The sequence below is a fragment of the Melitaea cinxia genome, chromosome 1, assembly GCF_905220565.1.
Source record: "Melitaea cinxia chromosome 1, ilMelCinx1.1, whole genome shotgun sequence".
Lineage (NCBI taxonomy): Eukaryota > Metazoa > Arthropoda > Insecta > Lepidoptera > Nymphalidae > Melitaea > Melitaea cinxia.
The window spans coordinates 11,403,933-11,420,958 of record NC_059394.1 but is presented as its reverse complement, the minus strand read 5'-3'; the positions used below and the strand labels follow the sequence as shown (position 1 = coordinate 11,420,958).

The 17,026-nt window shown below is 32.2% G+C and overlaps 1 protein-coding gene across 1 annotated transcript; it reads left to right on the top strand.

Annotated features, from left to right (window-relative positions):
* Positions 1-3,628: 3,628 nt before the first annotated feature.
* Positions 3,629-15,491, top strand: LOC123656911 (semaphorin-1A). The gene is made up of 10 exons (XM_045592527.1): positions 3,629-3,719; positions 6,558-6,654; positions 6,934-6,985; positions 9,406-9,658; positions 11,111-11,304; positions 11,463-11,604; positions 11,683-12,364; positions 12,509-12,828; positions 13,153-13,342; positions 13,547-15,491. The coding sequence occupies exons 1-10, from the start codon at positions 3,629-3,631 to the stop codon at positions 13,767-13,769; spliced, it is 2,244 nt and encodes a 747-aa protein (XP_045448483.1). The 3' UTR covers positions 13,770-15,491.
* Positions 15,492-17,026: the final 1,535 nt, after the last annotated feature.

Genomic DNA, 17,026 nt, shown 5'->3' with positions numbered 1-17,026 from the left:
ATTCTTACATTATTTATGCAAATTGTAGAAAAAAGTATACCATAACCGCAGCTTCCCGCATAGCGTGGGATCGCTGCATGCAACGCAACCGCTTCAGGCTCAAATGTCAACCACATCTATATAATTATAGGCCTACCTTGGTCACGCTACAAGCATGTGAGCGTAATCCGGTCGAGAAGGCATCGATATATAAATAAATAAAACCAGTGTATGGTGTTTTTCCTCGATAGAGCTTTACTCTTTTGGTCGGCGCGGCGTACAAAAATAACTACAGAACTTTCATAAAAATTGTTACACGATTAAATATTTACTGCTATAAGTTTTCACAAGAAATTCAATATCATGATATCGTTTAACCTCTAATTTAACCTTGTTATTTTTTACGTTCAAAAGAACTTTAAAGCTCGTAATAACAATTATGAATAAAATAATTTTAATATTATTTCGTGAGCTTAAAATTACAAAATATAAAAGTTAATTGTCAAAAAAAAAACAATGAATAAATTTATATTTTATGTAATTTCAAATAGGTATTTAGAAATATATTAGCAATAAAAAAAATAAAGTCTTAAGTTTAAGCCTACACATTAACATTTTTAAAAATAAATAAAATAAATATATCCATAATGACATGACAACAATATTTTAATGATTGTGTACCAAAGATTTATAACTATTAAAATGTTGGTCTAATTCTTTGTGTAAGTATATCTTTGTTCTACAATGTTACGCTCCTAAGGGCTTGAACTGATTTTAAATGTTACTGGACTTAGGCTACTTTTTATCTGAGAAAATCATTAATGTTTTTTTTTTAATCATAATGTTGAAGAAAATTCAGTGATTAGTTTCAACAATATTCGTAAGGTTAGTCCTCACGAATATTGTTGAAACTTTTAACAAGCGAGTTTGTTTACACAAGTCGCTCTAATAGAGACAGTACGTTAAATAACATTAAGTTTTTTCTTAGAAATCTTATTTGCATTTTAAGATAATTGTTATCGAAATAAGTGTTTATTATCACTACGACTATTATTAAATACTTGTTGTACTTATCTTTTCTTTGTAGGTTGTTCATGGTCCTTTTATAGAATAAAAAGGAAAATATAATAGTAATGTCTATCTATTCTTATTTGATTTTAAACGTTAAATAATACTTTCTATCCTTAATTAAAATAATTGTGTTTGCTATCAAACGAAAAAAACCGACTTCAATTACATCGAAAAGGAATACAGTGTAACTAGACGAAAAAAATTTACAAACGCACTAGTTGTCACTACGATTTTCAAAGGCTCCCCTCGATTTCTCTGAGATGCCACCATCAGATCCTGGTTTCCTTATCATGGTACTACCCTTGGGATATCTCCTTTCCAACAAAAAAAAAAAATAAACGACGAAGTTATCCGCGAACATACATAATATATATATGTGATCGAATTGAGAAACCTCCTCCTTTTTTGAAGTCGGTTAAAAAACCATTTCTCATATTAAAACGACAACTGAAATATATTTTGACACGATCATGACAAATCTGTTAAAAATAACATACCAAAACCAAATTGTAAGCATTGAAAGGCGTTTGACAGAATTTAACATTCTTGTTGAAAAATTAGTGCAAAAATTTTAAGTACATACTCTTACAGTTACACGCAAGAGCTTGATTATTAAAGTTTATATCTCCCATTTAAATTACCGGTTTTACGAATAAAAACTTGTCACGATCAAGTGATATTAGTAACAAATTATTCTTACTATTTGTTAACATAAGTATTAATGCAGTGTCTGCCTTTGATAACGATATTAGCTACACGCGTAATAAACGATGTGATATGGATATTGCACTACTGATAACCGCTCATTTGCTTGGCAAAGTAATTGTTTTGCTAGATGGAGTTCCGATAAATTTCAGGTTTGCAGGCGTAATATTACGCAGGCAAGGGAATTAACGAACTCAGTCGGGAGCTAAATACGTATAAAATGGTTGCAATGGAATAACAATTTATTCTGAGGTTATGGTGAATATTCAAGTATGATATAGGATAGAAAATATCGCATTGTACACGCCCCCGATTCATTCCTTTGTGTGGCATCTGCGCTGCGTCTGTGGTGAACAGCCTTGATTCTATTACATTACATCTGCCAACCCTTTTAGATATTAAACAACAATTGCATGTGGTGGGCTTGTTGCATAAAAGCATATTATATCAAACAAAACTCTAGGGAATGAGAGATGCAACCATTTATTGTATTATTTAAAACACAGATAGATTATCAAGCAACGACTATTACAGCCATAAAAGAGTTATAAATACTTATTTAATATAATGAATATTACATCGACAAGTAATACAACGTAGGTAGACGAAAAAATAGTGAAGTAAATACGCATTATCAAAGATTACTCCAAAAGTTGTAATCAGATCTTAATAAAATTTAAATGTGACCAATAATAAATAATAATGTGAGATATAACTCGAAAAGTAGTTGTTAGATCTCAAATAAATTTAAATGGGACCAATTGGCACACACCACCTTTCGATTAAAAGAAAATTTGTCGAAATCGGTCTACCCTGTCAAAAGTTCTGATGTAACATACATTAAAAAAAAATACAGTCGAATTGAGAACCTACTCCTTTTTTGGAAGTCGGTTAAAAAAACTTTGCTTTGTTAGTGAAATAAAAATATAAAGTCTGGTTAAAATTCTCACGATCACAATTCTAGTTATCGTTTATCTTAAAAAACTAGAATGTGAATCCAGTCTGCACGGATGCATGCATGGTTCATTCTCGTTACACTGAACGGGTAGAATTATCGTCAGTCGAGCAGAATCATGTCACATGCTTTGAATACAAAATTATCTCTTGTGCATGTAACTGTGGTATCCGAAATCATCGACGGTTTCTTGGAACGCTTAAATATAATTTTAATTGAAAAGCGTTGATTCCATTTTCATCACATTTCAACTTCAAACATTTAAATTTTTCATGCAATCGAGTGCAAAATGTCGATAAAAAAATACATGTATCTATGTCCGTTGGGTAGTATCTACTTATAATAAATAACCAATATTATCGATAAATGGTTAGTAGTGTTACGGAGTAGTGATCTAAAATTAATTTTGTAGTTTATTCAGAATCTTAAAATCGCAACGAAACTTCGGTCAAACTGCAACTTATTTTATAAATATGAATAAATTTATAATTCAAAACCCTAAAATTAGTATACATATTATATATATAAATAAAAATCTTTTATAGTGTGTAAGTATCTAAGTTCCATATTCAAGTATTTTACTATAAAAATGTATGTTATTATAAAAATGTAAGTAACTATAAAAACGTGAAAGAAATTTTCATTTCTGAAAAGTCGTAGAAAGGTAGGCCGTTGCGGTTTGTTCTATCGACGATGATCACGGTCTCGTTAAAAATGTCGTAAGTGCCATTCAAAAAGAGCAGCTTTTGAGCTGTTATGTATTCTATCTCATTTTCTCCTATACATTTTTTTATGTATTTGTTTTTTCCGTAACGCATTTTCTTTTCCTAGAGTTTCAAATCACTTAATAAATATTTTTCTTTTTCAGAATCGACTGAAAATGGCGCCCTTAGAAATGGTGTATAGGTTCTAAGCAACATGGCCGTCGCGCGCGCGGTCTTGGTGTTGCTAGCGTCCACTGCACAAGCGTGGATGCCCGATGCTAATGCACGAATCCATGTAAAATACGGTGAGTAAATTTTTTCAATTAAACTCATTTGAAACAAAATATAAGCTTCTGGGGTCCGTTTTAAATGAAAATCATTTTATGTAACTATTATGTTTTTTTTTTTTTTGGGTTTCTGGGTACTTTTGTAATAAATTGTTATTGAGTTTATATTATCGTTGATCGCAACAACACTACTGAAACGATTTCTATTATGCTATTTAAATTGTTAATCAATATTTATTTAAACCTTTATTTAGAATTGTTATAATTTTTAATCTGTATACAATATTATATGTGATTGGTAACTTATTCAAAAAGTAGTAATAGAACTCTATTACTAAGACATCAATTTTTCTTTTTCTTAGATACACTAGTTTTTCAGAAACGCAAAATAATATTTTTTTAATATATTAAATATACACTATCTCCTGTTTTATCTGTATTGGCTATTGCGCTAGCGGTCGCGGGCTCGATCCCCGAACATAACAAACATTTGTGTTGACCATAAGATGTTTGTCGTTGTCTGGGCGTTTGTGCTTGTGTATTGTGTGTGTTTCCGGACCCCCAACACAGGAAAAAACCTACAGGGTCCATTGAGTGTGAAGCGTTTGTAATTATTATTTATTATAAGATAGGCAAATTAATGCCCGTATTTTAGGTAGCGGCCATAGATCAAGTAAAAAAAGGTAGATAATGCGCGGCCTTTGTTGTTACTGAAGCCACAAAACTCGGCTCCTTCAAGTAAACACACGCTCTCACGCACACATATGCATCAAACTACGCTCATTTTCGTTAGTATCTCACGGGGCCTCGTACAGTAACTTTGCCTTCAAAATGCCTTTCTTATGTAATTAAATGGTGCAAAAACAATACCAAAGTGAATAAAAAGTCTGAAGAATTATCGTTTCACACGTAAGTACATACAAAACTTTATATTTCTTGTTATTCCAAAATAATATTGAGGTTATTCGGAACTTATAATTTCGATGTCCCGAAATGACGTACCGAGGGAGTGTTACCAGTAATTTTTATTTCCATTAGCCCAAAATGCGGGTAAGTAAAATGTAGGCAATCATAGAAAAATAATTAAGTAGAAAGTGGAAAACATTATTGTTTTTTTTATCGTGTGATTTTTATGTTTTTCCGAAATTGAAGTCAAGTTAAATATGAATTTTTAACTCGTTTGTTTCTGTTTAAATTTGTGAATTAACTACTCATATTTTACTACTAAATATCATGGTTTTAGGTTTCCAACGAATATTTTAATAGAGGATGAATGGGTAGCTGCTTTACGACTGAGCCGAAATGAACTACAGCGACAGCCATCCTCATCTAGTTTGTTTGTTCAAACCATTTTGATAAAGCTGACATGTACGGTACAAAACGTGGACTTCGCAGAGTACCATCAAGTACATACTGCTACTTACTACTACGTATTTTAATGTTATATTTTTTGTTCTAGGACCTACCGGATGAGTCTAAATCAGTCGTTAACCAAGATTCAATCTTTGATACACCTAGAAAACATAAACTAAGAGAAAAGTTAAAAAAACAGGAACTTAATTTTAAAAAAAATGTAAAAATAAAATCAATTTATTACAGCAAAGAGTTAGACGTCTTTAAAGCAGGAACTTACCCCTCAGAGAAATCATCAAATTTTCATTGACACAGATTTATATAATTAAATAAATCAAAACACGGCTACAATAGATTTATGTAACAATTTGAATCGAAAAAAGGAGTGAATATATTTAAAACTATAAACAGGTTTTTATTTTCACATACCCATTTTACCTATATTAAATTAATTGTTTAATAAAAATTTTAGGGACTTTTTTTAAAAAGTGTCAACACTTCACTCACTCACACATCTTTAAAAAAGTGGCTTCAGTTTTCTGTTCTAGGTGCGTTATCTATTTTTTTTACTTTATCTATGGTAGCGGCCGACTGTTACGTATAATCACATGTATTTTAAATAACGCATATAGTCGATAATCGATATTATAATTATAAATACTATATTTTTATTTATTATTATAATCGGGGTGGGAATCATGGCCACAACCCTGGAGCGTAAAGCAGAGTCATTGCCATCTGCGCTAACGTGCCTGTCATATACTTGAATCTGTATAACTGTACCCGCCATAACGATAAAGTAAGCTAATAAAGTAACCTGCTTTTTTGCGTTTTGTCCTCTTAGTTGCCCGTATATGATTTCTTCAATTTAAACACTATAAGGGTTTTTTTAAATAAAATTTAGCTTCAGTATTCTGTAACTTTAAGGAACTTTTTTACTTCCTAATTAAATTCTAGGACTGTATACTTGCATTCAAATATTCTAACGAAGAAATATTTGAGATTTCGGTTGTGTGTAATGCATAAACTTAAACATTACTTGATCGATTTTAAGCTATTTTTTCACCAGTAGAACACTCACAGCCAAAATTGTGTAATCTAGGCAAGCTAAGCCGAACGATTAAAGCTAGCTAGTATTAAATAAGATAGCTAAATGTACATTGGACAACGCGTTGGCGCAACGGTAACAACACTAGTTTGTGGCTGTTGTGCTGGCAGTTGCGGGTTCGATCCCGGCACATGACAAACGTTTGTATTGGCCATAGAGATGTTTGCCGAGATCTGGGTGTTTGTGCTGTCCTTGTGGTGTGGTTATCCATGTACACCTGATAGCGATATATCTGCCAACCCAAATTGAAGCAGCGTGTTGGACAAAGCTCTGACCCTTCTCCTACATGGGGAAAGATGCCTATGCCCGGCTGTGGGACATTACAGGCTGAAACGAAATGTACATCAATACTCTGTCTAATAGTCCTGAAATAGTTACAAATTGGTTTGTTACAGGCGATGACACTACGGAGCAGTTTGTTGGCAACACAACGGGACCAAACCACTTTCGTATTTTAGACAAAGATGACTTCTCAATTTTAGTTGGGGGAAGGTTAGTTGTACACTTCAGTTCTAAAGTTATTCTCAGTCGTTGTTTTGATTGAATAACTATCAATGACTTCAACGTATACAAATTGAAATAACATAATCAATATACCATATTCTATTTCATCCCTTAATATCCTAAAATGAAAGAAAAAATTACAAATGCCGTATCTGAGTTTTAGTACAGTACACATTATATTTAAAATTAACACTACTGGAGTTAAATGACTGTCCGTTATCACTGCGTCTTGTTTAAATGAAACGTAAAAATATTTTCTCTTTTCAGGAGTACTGTGTACAATCTCAGTCTCTACGACTTATCAGAAAATGTGGAACAGGTTAGTACCTAACTTGAGATAAATAATACAACGAAGTCTTAATCGTGTACTTAAATATATTTTTATTTTTGTACGACAAATTAGTTGTTTAAGTGTAAACATCTATGATAACCGAATTTTCAAGCATGAGGAAATCACGCTATCTCGTTTGATAACAATTCATAAAGTATTATCGATAAGAGAACCATTAAACGGTGGCCTGGTTTATTTATATAATTTTTTGCCTAATTCGATTTTTATAAATATTAGATATTGTATATTTCATATTCGGTACACAGTCTCCTACGTTGTAGTATGCAAATACTGGCTACATAGATTTAAGGACACATCAAGGAGGATATCATCATCAGTATGCAAATGTAACTTTATTATTAGATGTACATAAACATTCTTATTTAGATTTCACATAGCCAATGCTAAAACTAATTTTATGCAAATAGATTCTGCCTGAATAATAAATCTGTCCTCTTTTTAGTACCTACAACAATACTGTTTTTATTACTCGTGTCCTTGATTAACGTCTGTTTTAATAAAACATTTTTTTAAAGTAATTTTATGGTCATTTTACTTCCAATGAACTCAGGACGCAATGTAACTTCCGAACGCCTGACTATAAACATGCATAATATAAACCGTAGCCATAATGCACAGTAATATTAATAAATGGAATTTATATTTTTTTCCCTCTTACCTTCTATTGTTGAGATAAAACTCAGAAGTAAATAAATTCGTGTGCGCGCTCGCTTGTTTTTAAAGCACACCTAGCTTTTAAAATCTTATTATTTGAACATATAAGATGTCATTAATTTATATAAGACCGTGGTGAACACACGGAAATCTAACATTCGTAATGATCATTGTAATCATCATTATTTTGTTATTAGAAGGTTGATATACTTTTATGAATCTACGTATATGACATCGATGTAATTATATTTTATTAAAATTATAAATAAGAGTTGAAATACAATTTGACAAAAGTTTCTATATACTTGTGAAGTATACATGTATGCGGCGGTCTAAAGGTTAGGATACGTTTATTATGTATTGGCGTGCTTAAATCATAACCTTCTTTAAACACAGGGGGCGTATTGTTTATAATATTAATATGTAATAAGCGTGTGTACATATAAAATACAAAAGATAGCGGATATGCACCGATGCATTCTTTTGCGTTCAATAAATCGTTACCAGTGTAGTCTTGCTTTTACCAATGAGTTGGCTCGTAGAACTTTGAATATTTTTTTTGTGTAATAAAGACCTATTTGTACTAAATTTTCTCACAATTTGTTTTTAGTTAATTTATTATAATAAATATTTTGTATATTAAACTGTTTGGAGCGGGGATATCACCGTCATGCAATGCGAATAATTTGACAGAATTGTTCTAGTCACGTTATACACTTGTGATGGATGTGCACGCGATCAAGTTTACTTATATTCTTGACGTCATAGTTTCTTATATAAACTTTTAATGTATAAATTTAGTACCTAGAAAATAAATTACATGTAAAAGATAGACTATAAATGTATGAAACAAACAACACGCTTTGCTGGCATGTGCTGGTAATAAAATAATCACATTCACATATTGCACAATCGGTTATTCCCCGTAGTGAATCAATTGTTTTACCATATTTTTTATGTATGTGTAGTGCGCAGCGTCGCTCGCACATAAGTTTCACTTAAAATGTTGTCGTTTAGGTAATTAAATTGCAATAAGGGATACTTCCCAAATTTAGCAAAAGTAGCAAAGTCTTGATGATTTAGTATGTAGCAAAAAAAATTCGAACTCATTGAATAATTTTATACACCTGAGCAAGCACAAGCATATTTATTTTAATGAATTTACCATTTTACTCGGTAGTTAATACAGATGTCTATACAATGAGAACTTTGCGAGTATTACATATAGGTATAAAGTTTTAATAATATCCGTAATTACTTTTTATTTAATGTCTATGATTATATAATTACAATATATATCTTATATTACTGACAAGCCCACTTGTACGGCTTTAACGCGTATACGTCAACTGGTATATCACGATCCATCAAGATTCAGCCTGGAACATCCCACTGCTGGGCCTACGCTTCTTTCTCCATATCGGAGAAGAATTTGAACTTAATCCACCACGCTGCTCCGCTGCCGTTTGTCGGACATATTTCAATGAATAACGATCGCTATCAGGAGTATATAATAACAACCGGGATCAACAGCTTAACGTGCTCTCCGAGGTACGGTGGGGAGACCCACAATGACAGACAAGCAGACCGGAAAGAAATATTTGTACAAAAAACAAATATCCATCCAGAAATCGAACCCGTGATTGCTGTTGAGGGAGGGCCTATATGGTGCACGCACCACTATACAAGAGTGATGTCGACTGGTATATAACAAACGATATTTTTTTCAACAGCGTTTAGAGTGGCAATCTACTGATGCCCACAGAGAGCTGTGTCAGTTGAAAGGCAAATCTGCAGATGACTGCCAGAACTACCTCCGCGTGGCATCCAGATCCCACGGACGCCTCATGGTGTGCGGAACAAACGCGTTCAAACCCATGTGTAGACGCTACAATCGACACACGCCAAATCATCACCTAGAAGAATTTGATGGGACCGGCAGATGTCCATACAATCCACAGCATAACTCCACTGCAATATTCACAGGTATGTGCCATTAGTCACTGTTAATTTACTGAGTCAGAACGTATGAGTATGACAAATTATGTTTATAAGCGAAAGACATGCCTAGTTTTATAATGTCATATGACGTATATGCTTAAGAAATAATAGAAACACTTTATACATCGCTCCATTAACAATTGGTAGTATATTTTATTTAAAAAAACTAGCTGTGTCCCGCAGTTACAGCTGTGTTAATTTGAGAAAAGAGGTACTAAAATCTTATGTAGCCATCCTCGGAAAACGAACTATCCAACACAAAAAGAATTTTTCAATTCGAACCTGTATAATACTAGTAGTTCTTGAGAATTTTTTGAAATCTAAAATGCGTCACTATCCTAATATTGTAAACTTTTTTTAAATACGTTCTTTAATTTGAGGGGAGAGCTTACCGTACATTAAATGTTTGACAGTTACGAAACTTTTGAAGATTTTGTATTGGATTTTTTTTTGCTAATGTTTTTAATACTTATCCTATTCCGGACTAGTAAAAAATTTTGAAAATCAAATATAAAAATTGGACCAGCCGTTCTTCAATTATAAATGGTGTAACTAACACAACTTTGTTTTATAGGCTTATACTAGCGACATCTGTCCATCCATATTATTTTACACGATAAGTAATCACCAACATATCATCTACAAAAACCTTCTCCGAAACGCGCTGCATCTTATGGTATAAATATTATTCCGATCGGTTTAGTTATTTTTTGCGGTAAAACCGAACAAAAAAATCCATTTATTAGTATAGAAGCATTATAGAAGATAGATATAGATATATACGTCTTATATATTTTATTTTTATCATGTAATTTAATAACAAGATGAAATAACATTTTGTCATTTGTTTTTTAATTACAATATGAGAAGTTTTGGAAATACAAAAAAGATTTTTTTTTAAATAAAAAATTATTTATTTAGAAAAACGTTTACATAACACGGTATCACCGTTGTTGGGACATCCTTTTAAGTAAGTGTTTTACCTGTGTCAGGATGTCCCAAAGTGTTCAACGTTTACTTTGAAAATATAAACGACAACGATTAGCGAGAGATATGACTAAAGTGCTTGAACCTCAAGCGCGCTGAGGGGATGTGCTAAGCACGACGCACGGAGTCCGCGATGTTAATCGATTTATTACTATTACCGCTATGTTCAATATCTATTCGTGTTAGACTTGAATGAACAGTTATATTTTAACGACAGTGTCAAGTCATACTAAGTAGTACTTAATTATAAGCTACAGTCATAGTTACAATGTTTTGTAAGAAACCTTAAACGAGAACTTAATTAACTTATTAGGTATAATTATTGATAACTGTTATCTGTTTACTAATAATGGCTGTTAGTTTGTGTAGTAGTATAAGAATCTAGAGATCAGTCAAATAACTGTACGATTGATTGCAACCAATAATTAAATCAAGTAATTTTTTTTCCAGACGGTCATCTCTACACGGCAACGGCAGCTGATTTTTCTGGCTCTGAACCTTTAATATACAGAGAACCTGTGCGAACAGAACACTCTGATTTGCGACTACTCAACGATCCTTCATTCGTTGGAGCAGTTGCGTCAACAAGTCATGCCTACTTTTTCTATCGTGAAACTGCTGTTGAATATATGAACTGTGGAAAGGCTAGTTTCATTATTTAATATATTTTGGAAAAGAAAATTATTAAAAATAAAAATTTTACACTATTTTTAAAAAGTGGAATATATACATCATTTTGAAAAATAGATATTGCACAAGAATGTATCGATTTTTGGGTAATTGTAATAATTATTCTTTTCAGGCTGTATATTCAAGAGTCGCTCGAGTTTGTTTAAACGATAAAGGCGGTCCGCACCCTTTTAACGATAGATGGACGTCATTCCTCAAAGCTCGTTTGAATTGCTCAATTCCTGGAGAGTATCCATTTTATTTTGATGAAATTCGTAAGTAGAAATTATAAAACCAAAACTTTTCCTTGAATATAAAAACACAGATGGCTACAATATAATTTTATTTCACAGAGGCAACGACTGAAATAATTAACGGTATTTACGGTAGTGGTAGCAGCAGGAACGACATTGTTTACGCAGTTTTCACAACGCCTCAAAATGCAATCGGCGGATCCGCTGTATGTGCTTTTGCCATGAGAGATATATTAGACGCCTTTGATGGACCATTTAAAGGTCAAAAAAATATGAATTCAAACTGGTTGGCACTATCTAAAGAGAAAGTTCCTCAACCTCAACCAGGATCATGCGTTGAAGACAGTCGGACGTTGTCAGACTCAGCTATCAATTTCATAAAGTCACATCCACTTATGGATAAAGCTATTCCGTCGTTTTTGGCAAGACCAATTCTCCTCAGGGTCAGCCTACAGTATAGATTTTCAGCTATTGCAATTCACCCGCAAGTACAGTCCATGAACGGTAACAAATATGACGTTATGTATGTTGGTACGGATGACGGAAGAGTTATAAAGGCTGTAAATGTAGCTTCAAATGAAGGCGTGTTTGATGCAAGTATGGATGAGTACAGCAAAAATCCTGTAAGAACAGCTGTAATATCGGAAGTCCAAGTTCTTCCACCGGGTGTGCCTATAAAACAAATGCACGTCGCATTAACAACCGAGAAATTAATTGTTGCATCCGGTGATATGATAAAAGCCGTTACATTGTCACATTGTTCCAACATTCAATCGTGCAGGTATGTTATACAATTACTATATACATTACTTCTTATTTTTATTCTTTCTAAAGTTTATTTAGTTTTATATCCAATGTTTAAATATTTCTTACTGAATAGTTTTAATGATTAATTCAATAGAAACATTTTTATTTTCAATTGTAGAGAATGCGTAGCTCTACAAGACCCTCATTGCGCATGGGATTCTAAGCAACAACAGTGCTCCTGGGTTGGAAACAGACAATTTCCAAATCCAGAAAGATTTTTACAAAATATTGAAAATGGAAAGACTGAAATCTGCAACAAACTACCCGCACTGCTACCGGGTGATCGTCACAGTAACAGAAACCCTGCTACGAAAAAACCATCTCAGATTGAAGCGAACAAACCGACAAACGATTTTCAAAATGAAATTTTAATAGAAGTCGTTGAAACAAATGTCCTAACTGAAGATAAAACTTCTACTGACAACAAACACGAAACAGGTTTGTATTCTATATATTTTCTTATTTGTTCGTTTTTAACGACGACGCGTTTTCATAATGGTAATAACAACTGACTGAAGCGAGAACGATTGCATGCGTTGCTGACACATGAAAGTAGTTTTGGATTTTGCCATCCACGCGTACTTAAAATATTTATCCTTGCTATTTGAGAGATTAGAGTTATATACAATATTTGTTATGGATAACATAATTATTAAAACAAACTAAGTAGCTTGTAGTAATTTCTTTAGAGAAATTTCGTATTTTTCTAATTCAATCTACATATAACCAATTTTTAAATCATAAAAATATATTTGTCCTTAGATCACTTAACAGTGGAAGCAGCCGATGGAAATATTTACAGCGCGCAAGCTCTATTGACAGCTGTGGTAGCTTCGTGTTTGATTACCCTCATGGTGGGCTTTGTTATTGGATATCTATTTTCTCGGCGATTTCGACACCCGTTTTTTACCGATACTTCGCCATTCAATGAACAACACAATCACTTAAACAGGTATGTATAAACTTATATAATATACCCATTAACTAAAAATATTACACATTATATTCACCATAAATAATATAAGAGTAACAAAATGAATGTAATCTAAAAAATATACTTTTGAACATTTTGCTTGTTATTTTCCAATATTTACTGAAATCTCAAACCAAAAAAAAAATGTGATGAGACGTTGCATTCCTTTTTTTTTCTTTCCAGGCTCAGTCCGTTAGAGACACCTTTAAACGTTAACTCGGGTTACATGCCACCGAGATCAAAGAACGTCAACATGGTAGCGAACGTATGCCCGATGGCGAAGCAAGATAATCTACATTTAGAATTGGGCAAGGAACGAACGCTCGACCTACGAAACTCTACCGAGTCTCTAGACAAAGACTTGAAATGTGGAACCTTACAGAAAGTGAAAAAGACTTATATTTGAAATCTAACCCAACAAACTGTATACGGTAGCATTACTAAGTGACATTGATAGGTGTGCGTCGCGAGTGCCAAGTCTGTCGGTGAGGACAGTGTGTTCGGTATTTTTGAGTGAGAACTTTTGATTTTTGTAAATATTGTGTTGCGTTTGTGTACAGTTTACATTTATCAAATAAGACTTCTAATTTTTACCGCACATTGCATTTAAACGTTATGCTCTTGTTATGATATGAATTGACATCGTTAACTTTTTGAAATTATGACCTAAACATCGTTTGTAAATGAAGAACATATGATGTATTGTTGAAATAAAATGTAGTTTTATATTACGGAGATTATCATGATTAGTAACGTGCTAAGTAGAAATTGCCTCAATGTTTTTTTTTTGCTATAAACATCTAAAAAAATCTTACTAAATTTTTCGATATTTTACAACATATAATATATTAATCAGTCTATCTATATCTCTATCGGTTTTCTTGAAAACTTGTTGATATAGACTTTTTTTTCTACTTGAGGTAAATTCTGCTGATATAAACAATATATTTATAATACTGAACGCATACAATCGCTTTTTGTCTTCATATATTTTCTTTGCACAGTTAATTATTATGACCAAAGGAAAACCTACATATACAGATTGTCAGTTCAGTATTAAATCTATAAATGATGCATTCCATACTTTAGATGTTTAGAAATATTTGCAGAGCAGCTCTTTGTACATATAAATATGTATATAATGCTAACATAGCGATTGGGCTTAAGTACCTCGACATAGAGATCGCAAATTTTCGCAAAAAAATGAATTCTAGTTAATTATTTAGTTCAAATTGAATATTTGATCAATACAAATATTGTTGCGAGCAGTTTGAGAAACGGCCATTAACTGTACTTTGAAAGTCATTAAAATGAATATATTAAATTTGTAAAAATTATATTATATGACTATATTAAATTTGCTGTGCTAACTGCATAGTGCCTTGTAGGTTGCCAATCTAGTGCCTAATGTAATCTAGGATTCATCAGGAAGAGAATATATGGTTACTTGTTTTACTGTTATTCTCTATTAAAAGCTTGTAAGCTCCCATCTAACCGTATTTATTACACTACAAAATTAGTTTTATATAGTTTTATATGGCTTACTCTTCCGACGTAAGTAATATTTATTTACAATTAACGGTCTAAGTTGTATACCGATCCCAATACTATGCGTTTCTATGTCGTTTATTGTTTTAACTAAACTTAATGTTTAAAATTTTCCTAAAAAGTGACTTTGAATGTTAGGCTGAAAAATCCACCAGAGATCTAAAAATTAATAAATATTCCCACCGTAAAACAATCAAAGTTGTTAAATAAGCAGAAATGGATTCTGCGTCTTCTTGCTATGTAAACTTTAGAAAGAGTTCTATATCATAGTTATAGATGAGGCGAAATAAACTCTTTAAAATTATAGGAAATTTTATTTTTAAATGTTTTATATTTTATAGATAAGTAATGAAACAAACAACATGTCAAAACTGATTTTTTGTAAGGAAATGTTATTGAAACATAACAATTTACACACATTATATTGTACATACATTCAGGTTAAATTCAACGTACCTACTTTATACATCGGAGTATGTATTATTTATATTCTTTGTAATAAATAAATATAAAATATAGCGTCCGACTTTATCAATTTTCCTTGCTATTTTTGTAGTCAAATATAAATTTGATAAAATAATGAAGACTTTTAATATACATATTTTTAAGAAAAATATACAAATTATTACTAATCATAACATACAACATACATAACAAACGAGGTCGTTTTAGGATCCATAAAGAGTTGCCAAACAAATTGTCAAAGAGGCTGTTCCACTTCTTATCCGTGAATTAATTAATTACAAAATAGGTATGTTTACGTAAAGATGTTTTCAAAAGAACTATTTAATATGTGAGACAATTCTGCTCTTTCCAGAGCGGGGATCACCTTTCCAACATATTGAGTACTTAATAACTATATATTCTCATCACGTAGTAATTTAAAGCATAACACAGTCTCGGTGAACAATAACTGTATGTTAACGCTGAGTTCGTTGTTATACAAAAGCTTTTAGCTTCATTTGCCGCTCGCAAATATTTTAAGTGATATCAAACTTTTTGAACTCCTCACTAAATTCGACAGCCCTCTTAGTAACAGTGCTGTTTACATATTCGTATAAAATATAGCGGCGTTCTCATTCAAACACTAAAAGTAAGAATTTACGAAATATTTTTTTACGGAGGCACTGCAATAATGGAATCGCGACTTCCGAAAATGCAGATACGTACGTAAAATTGAGTAAACGCTTTTTCAATTCGACTTAAAATATTCTATCACTTATATTATTTGCTATATACTTATCAGTAAATAAACACAGTAAGTAGAAGTACATTATGTTCAGGGCTTTAAATGGGATATTTTAATGTTAGTCGAAACAAGTAATTTACCGGTCAGTCTCGATGCATCTTTTTATTGAGATTTAGTATGTATTACTTATTTGTAATCTTCTATAATAATTAGTTAATTTGTGATTGAACTTTTTAACCGACTTCCAAAAAAGGAGGAGGTTCTCAATTCGACTGTATTTTTTTTTTTTTTTTTATGTATGTTACATCAGAACTTTTGACCGGGTAGACCGATTTCGACAAATTTTATTTTAATCGAAAGGTGGTGTGTGCCAATTGGTCCCATTTAAATTTATTTGAGATCTAACAACTACTTTTCGAGTTATATCTAATAATGCGTTTTTACTTGACGCTTTTTTCGTCGACCTACGTTGTATTATACCGCATAACTTTCTACTGGATGTACCGATTTTGATAATTCTTTTTTTGTTGGAAAGGGGATATCCCTAGTTTGGTACCGTGATAAGGAAACCAGGATCTGATGATTGGATCCCAGAGAAATCGAGGGAATCTCTCGAAAATCCGCAATAACTTTTTACTGGGTGTACCGATTTTGATAATTTTTAATTTAATCGAAAGCTGATATTTATCATGTGGTCACATATAAATTTTATCGAGATCTGATAACTACTTTTTGAGTAATCTTTGATAACGCGTAGTTGCTTGACTATTTTTTCATCGATCTACGTTGTATTACTTGTCGATGTAATTGAAGTCGGTTTTTTTGTATAGCGACCTGAAATTAAACAGCTCTATAGATCTCACTACTGAACGTTGCTCCACTGCATGTCGGCGGATAATTTCACCGCCAAAAGTAAAGGTCGTTAG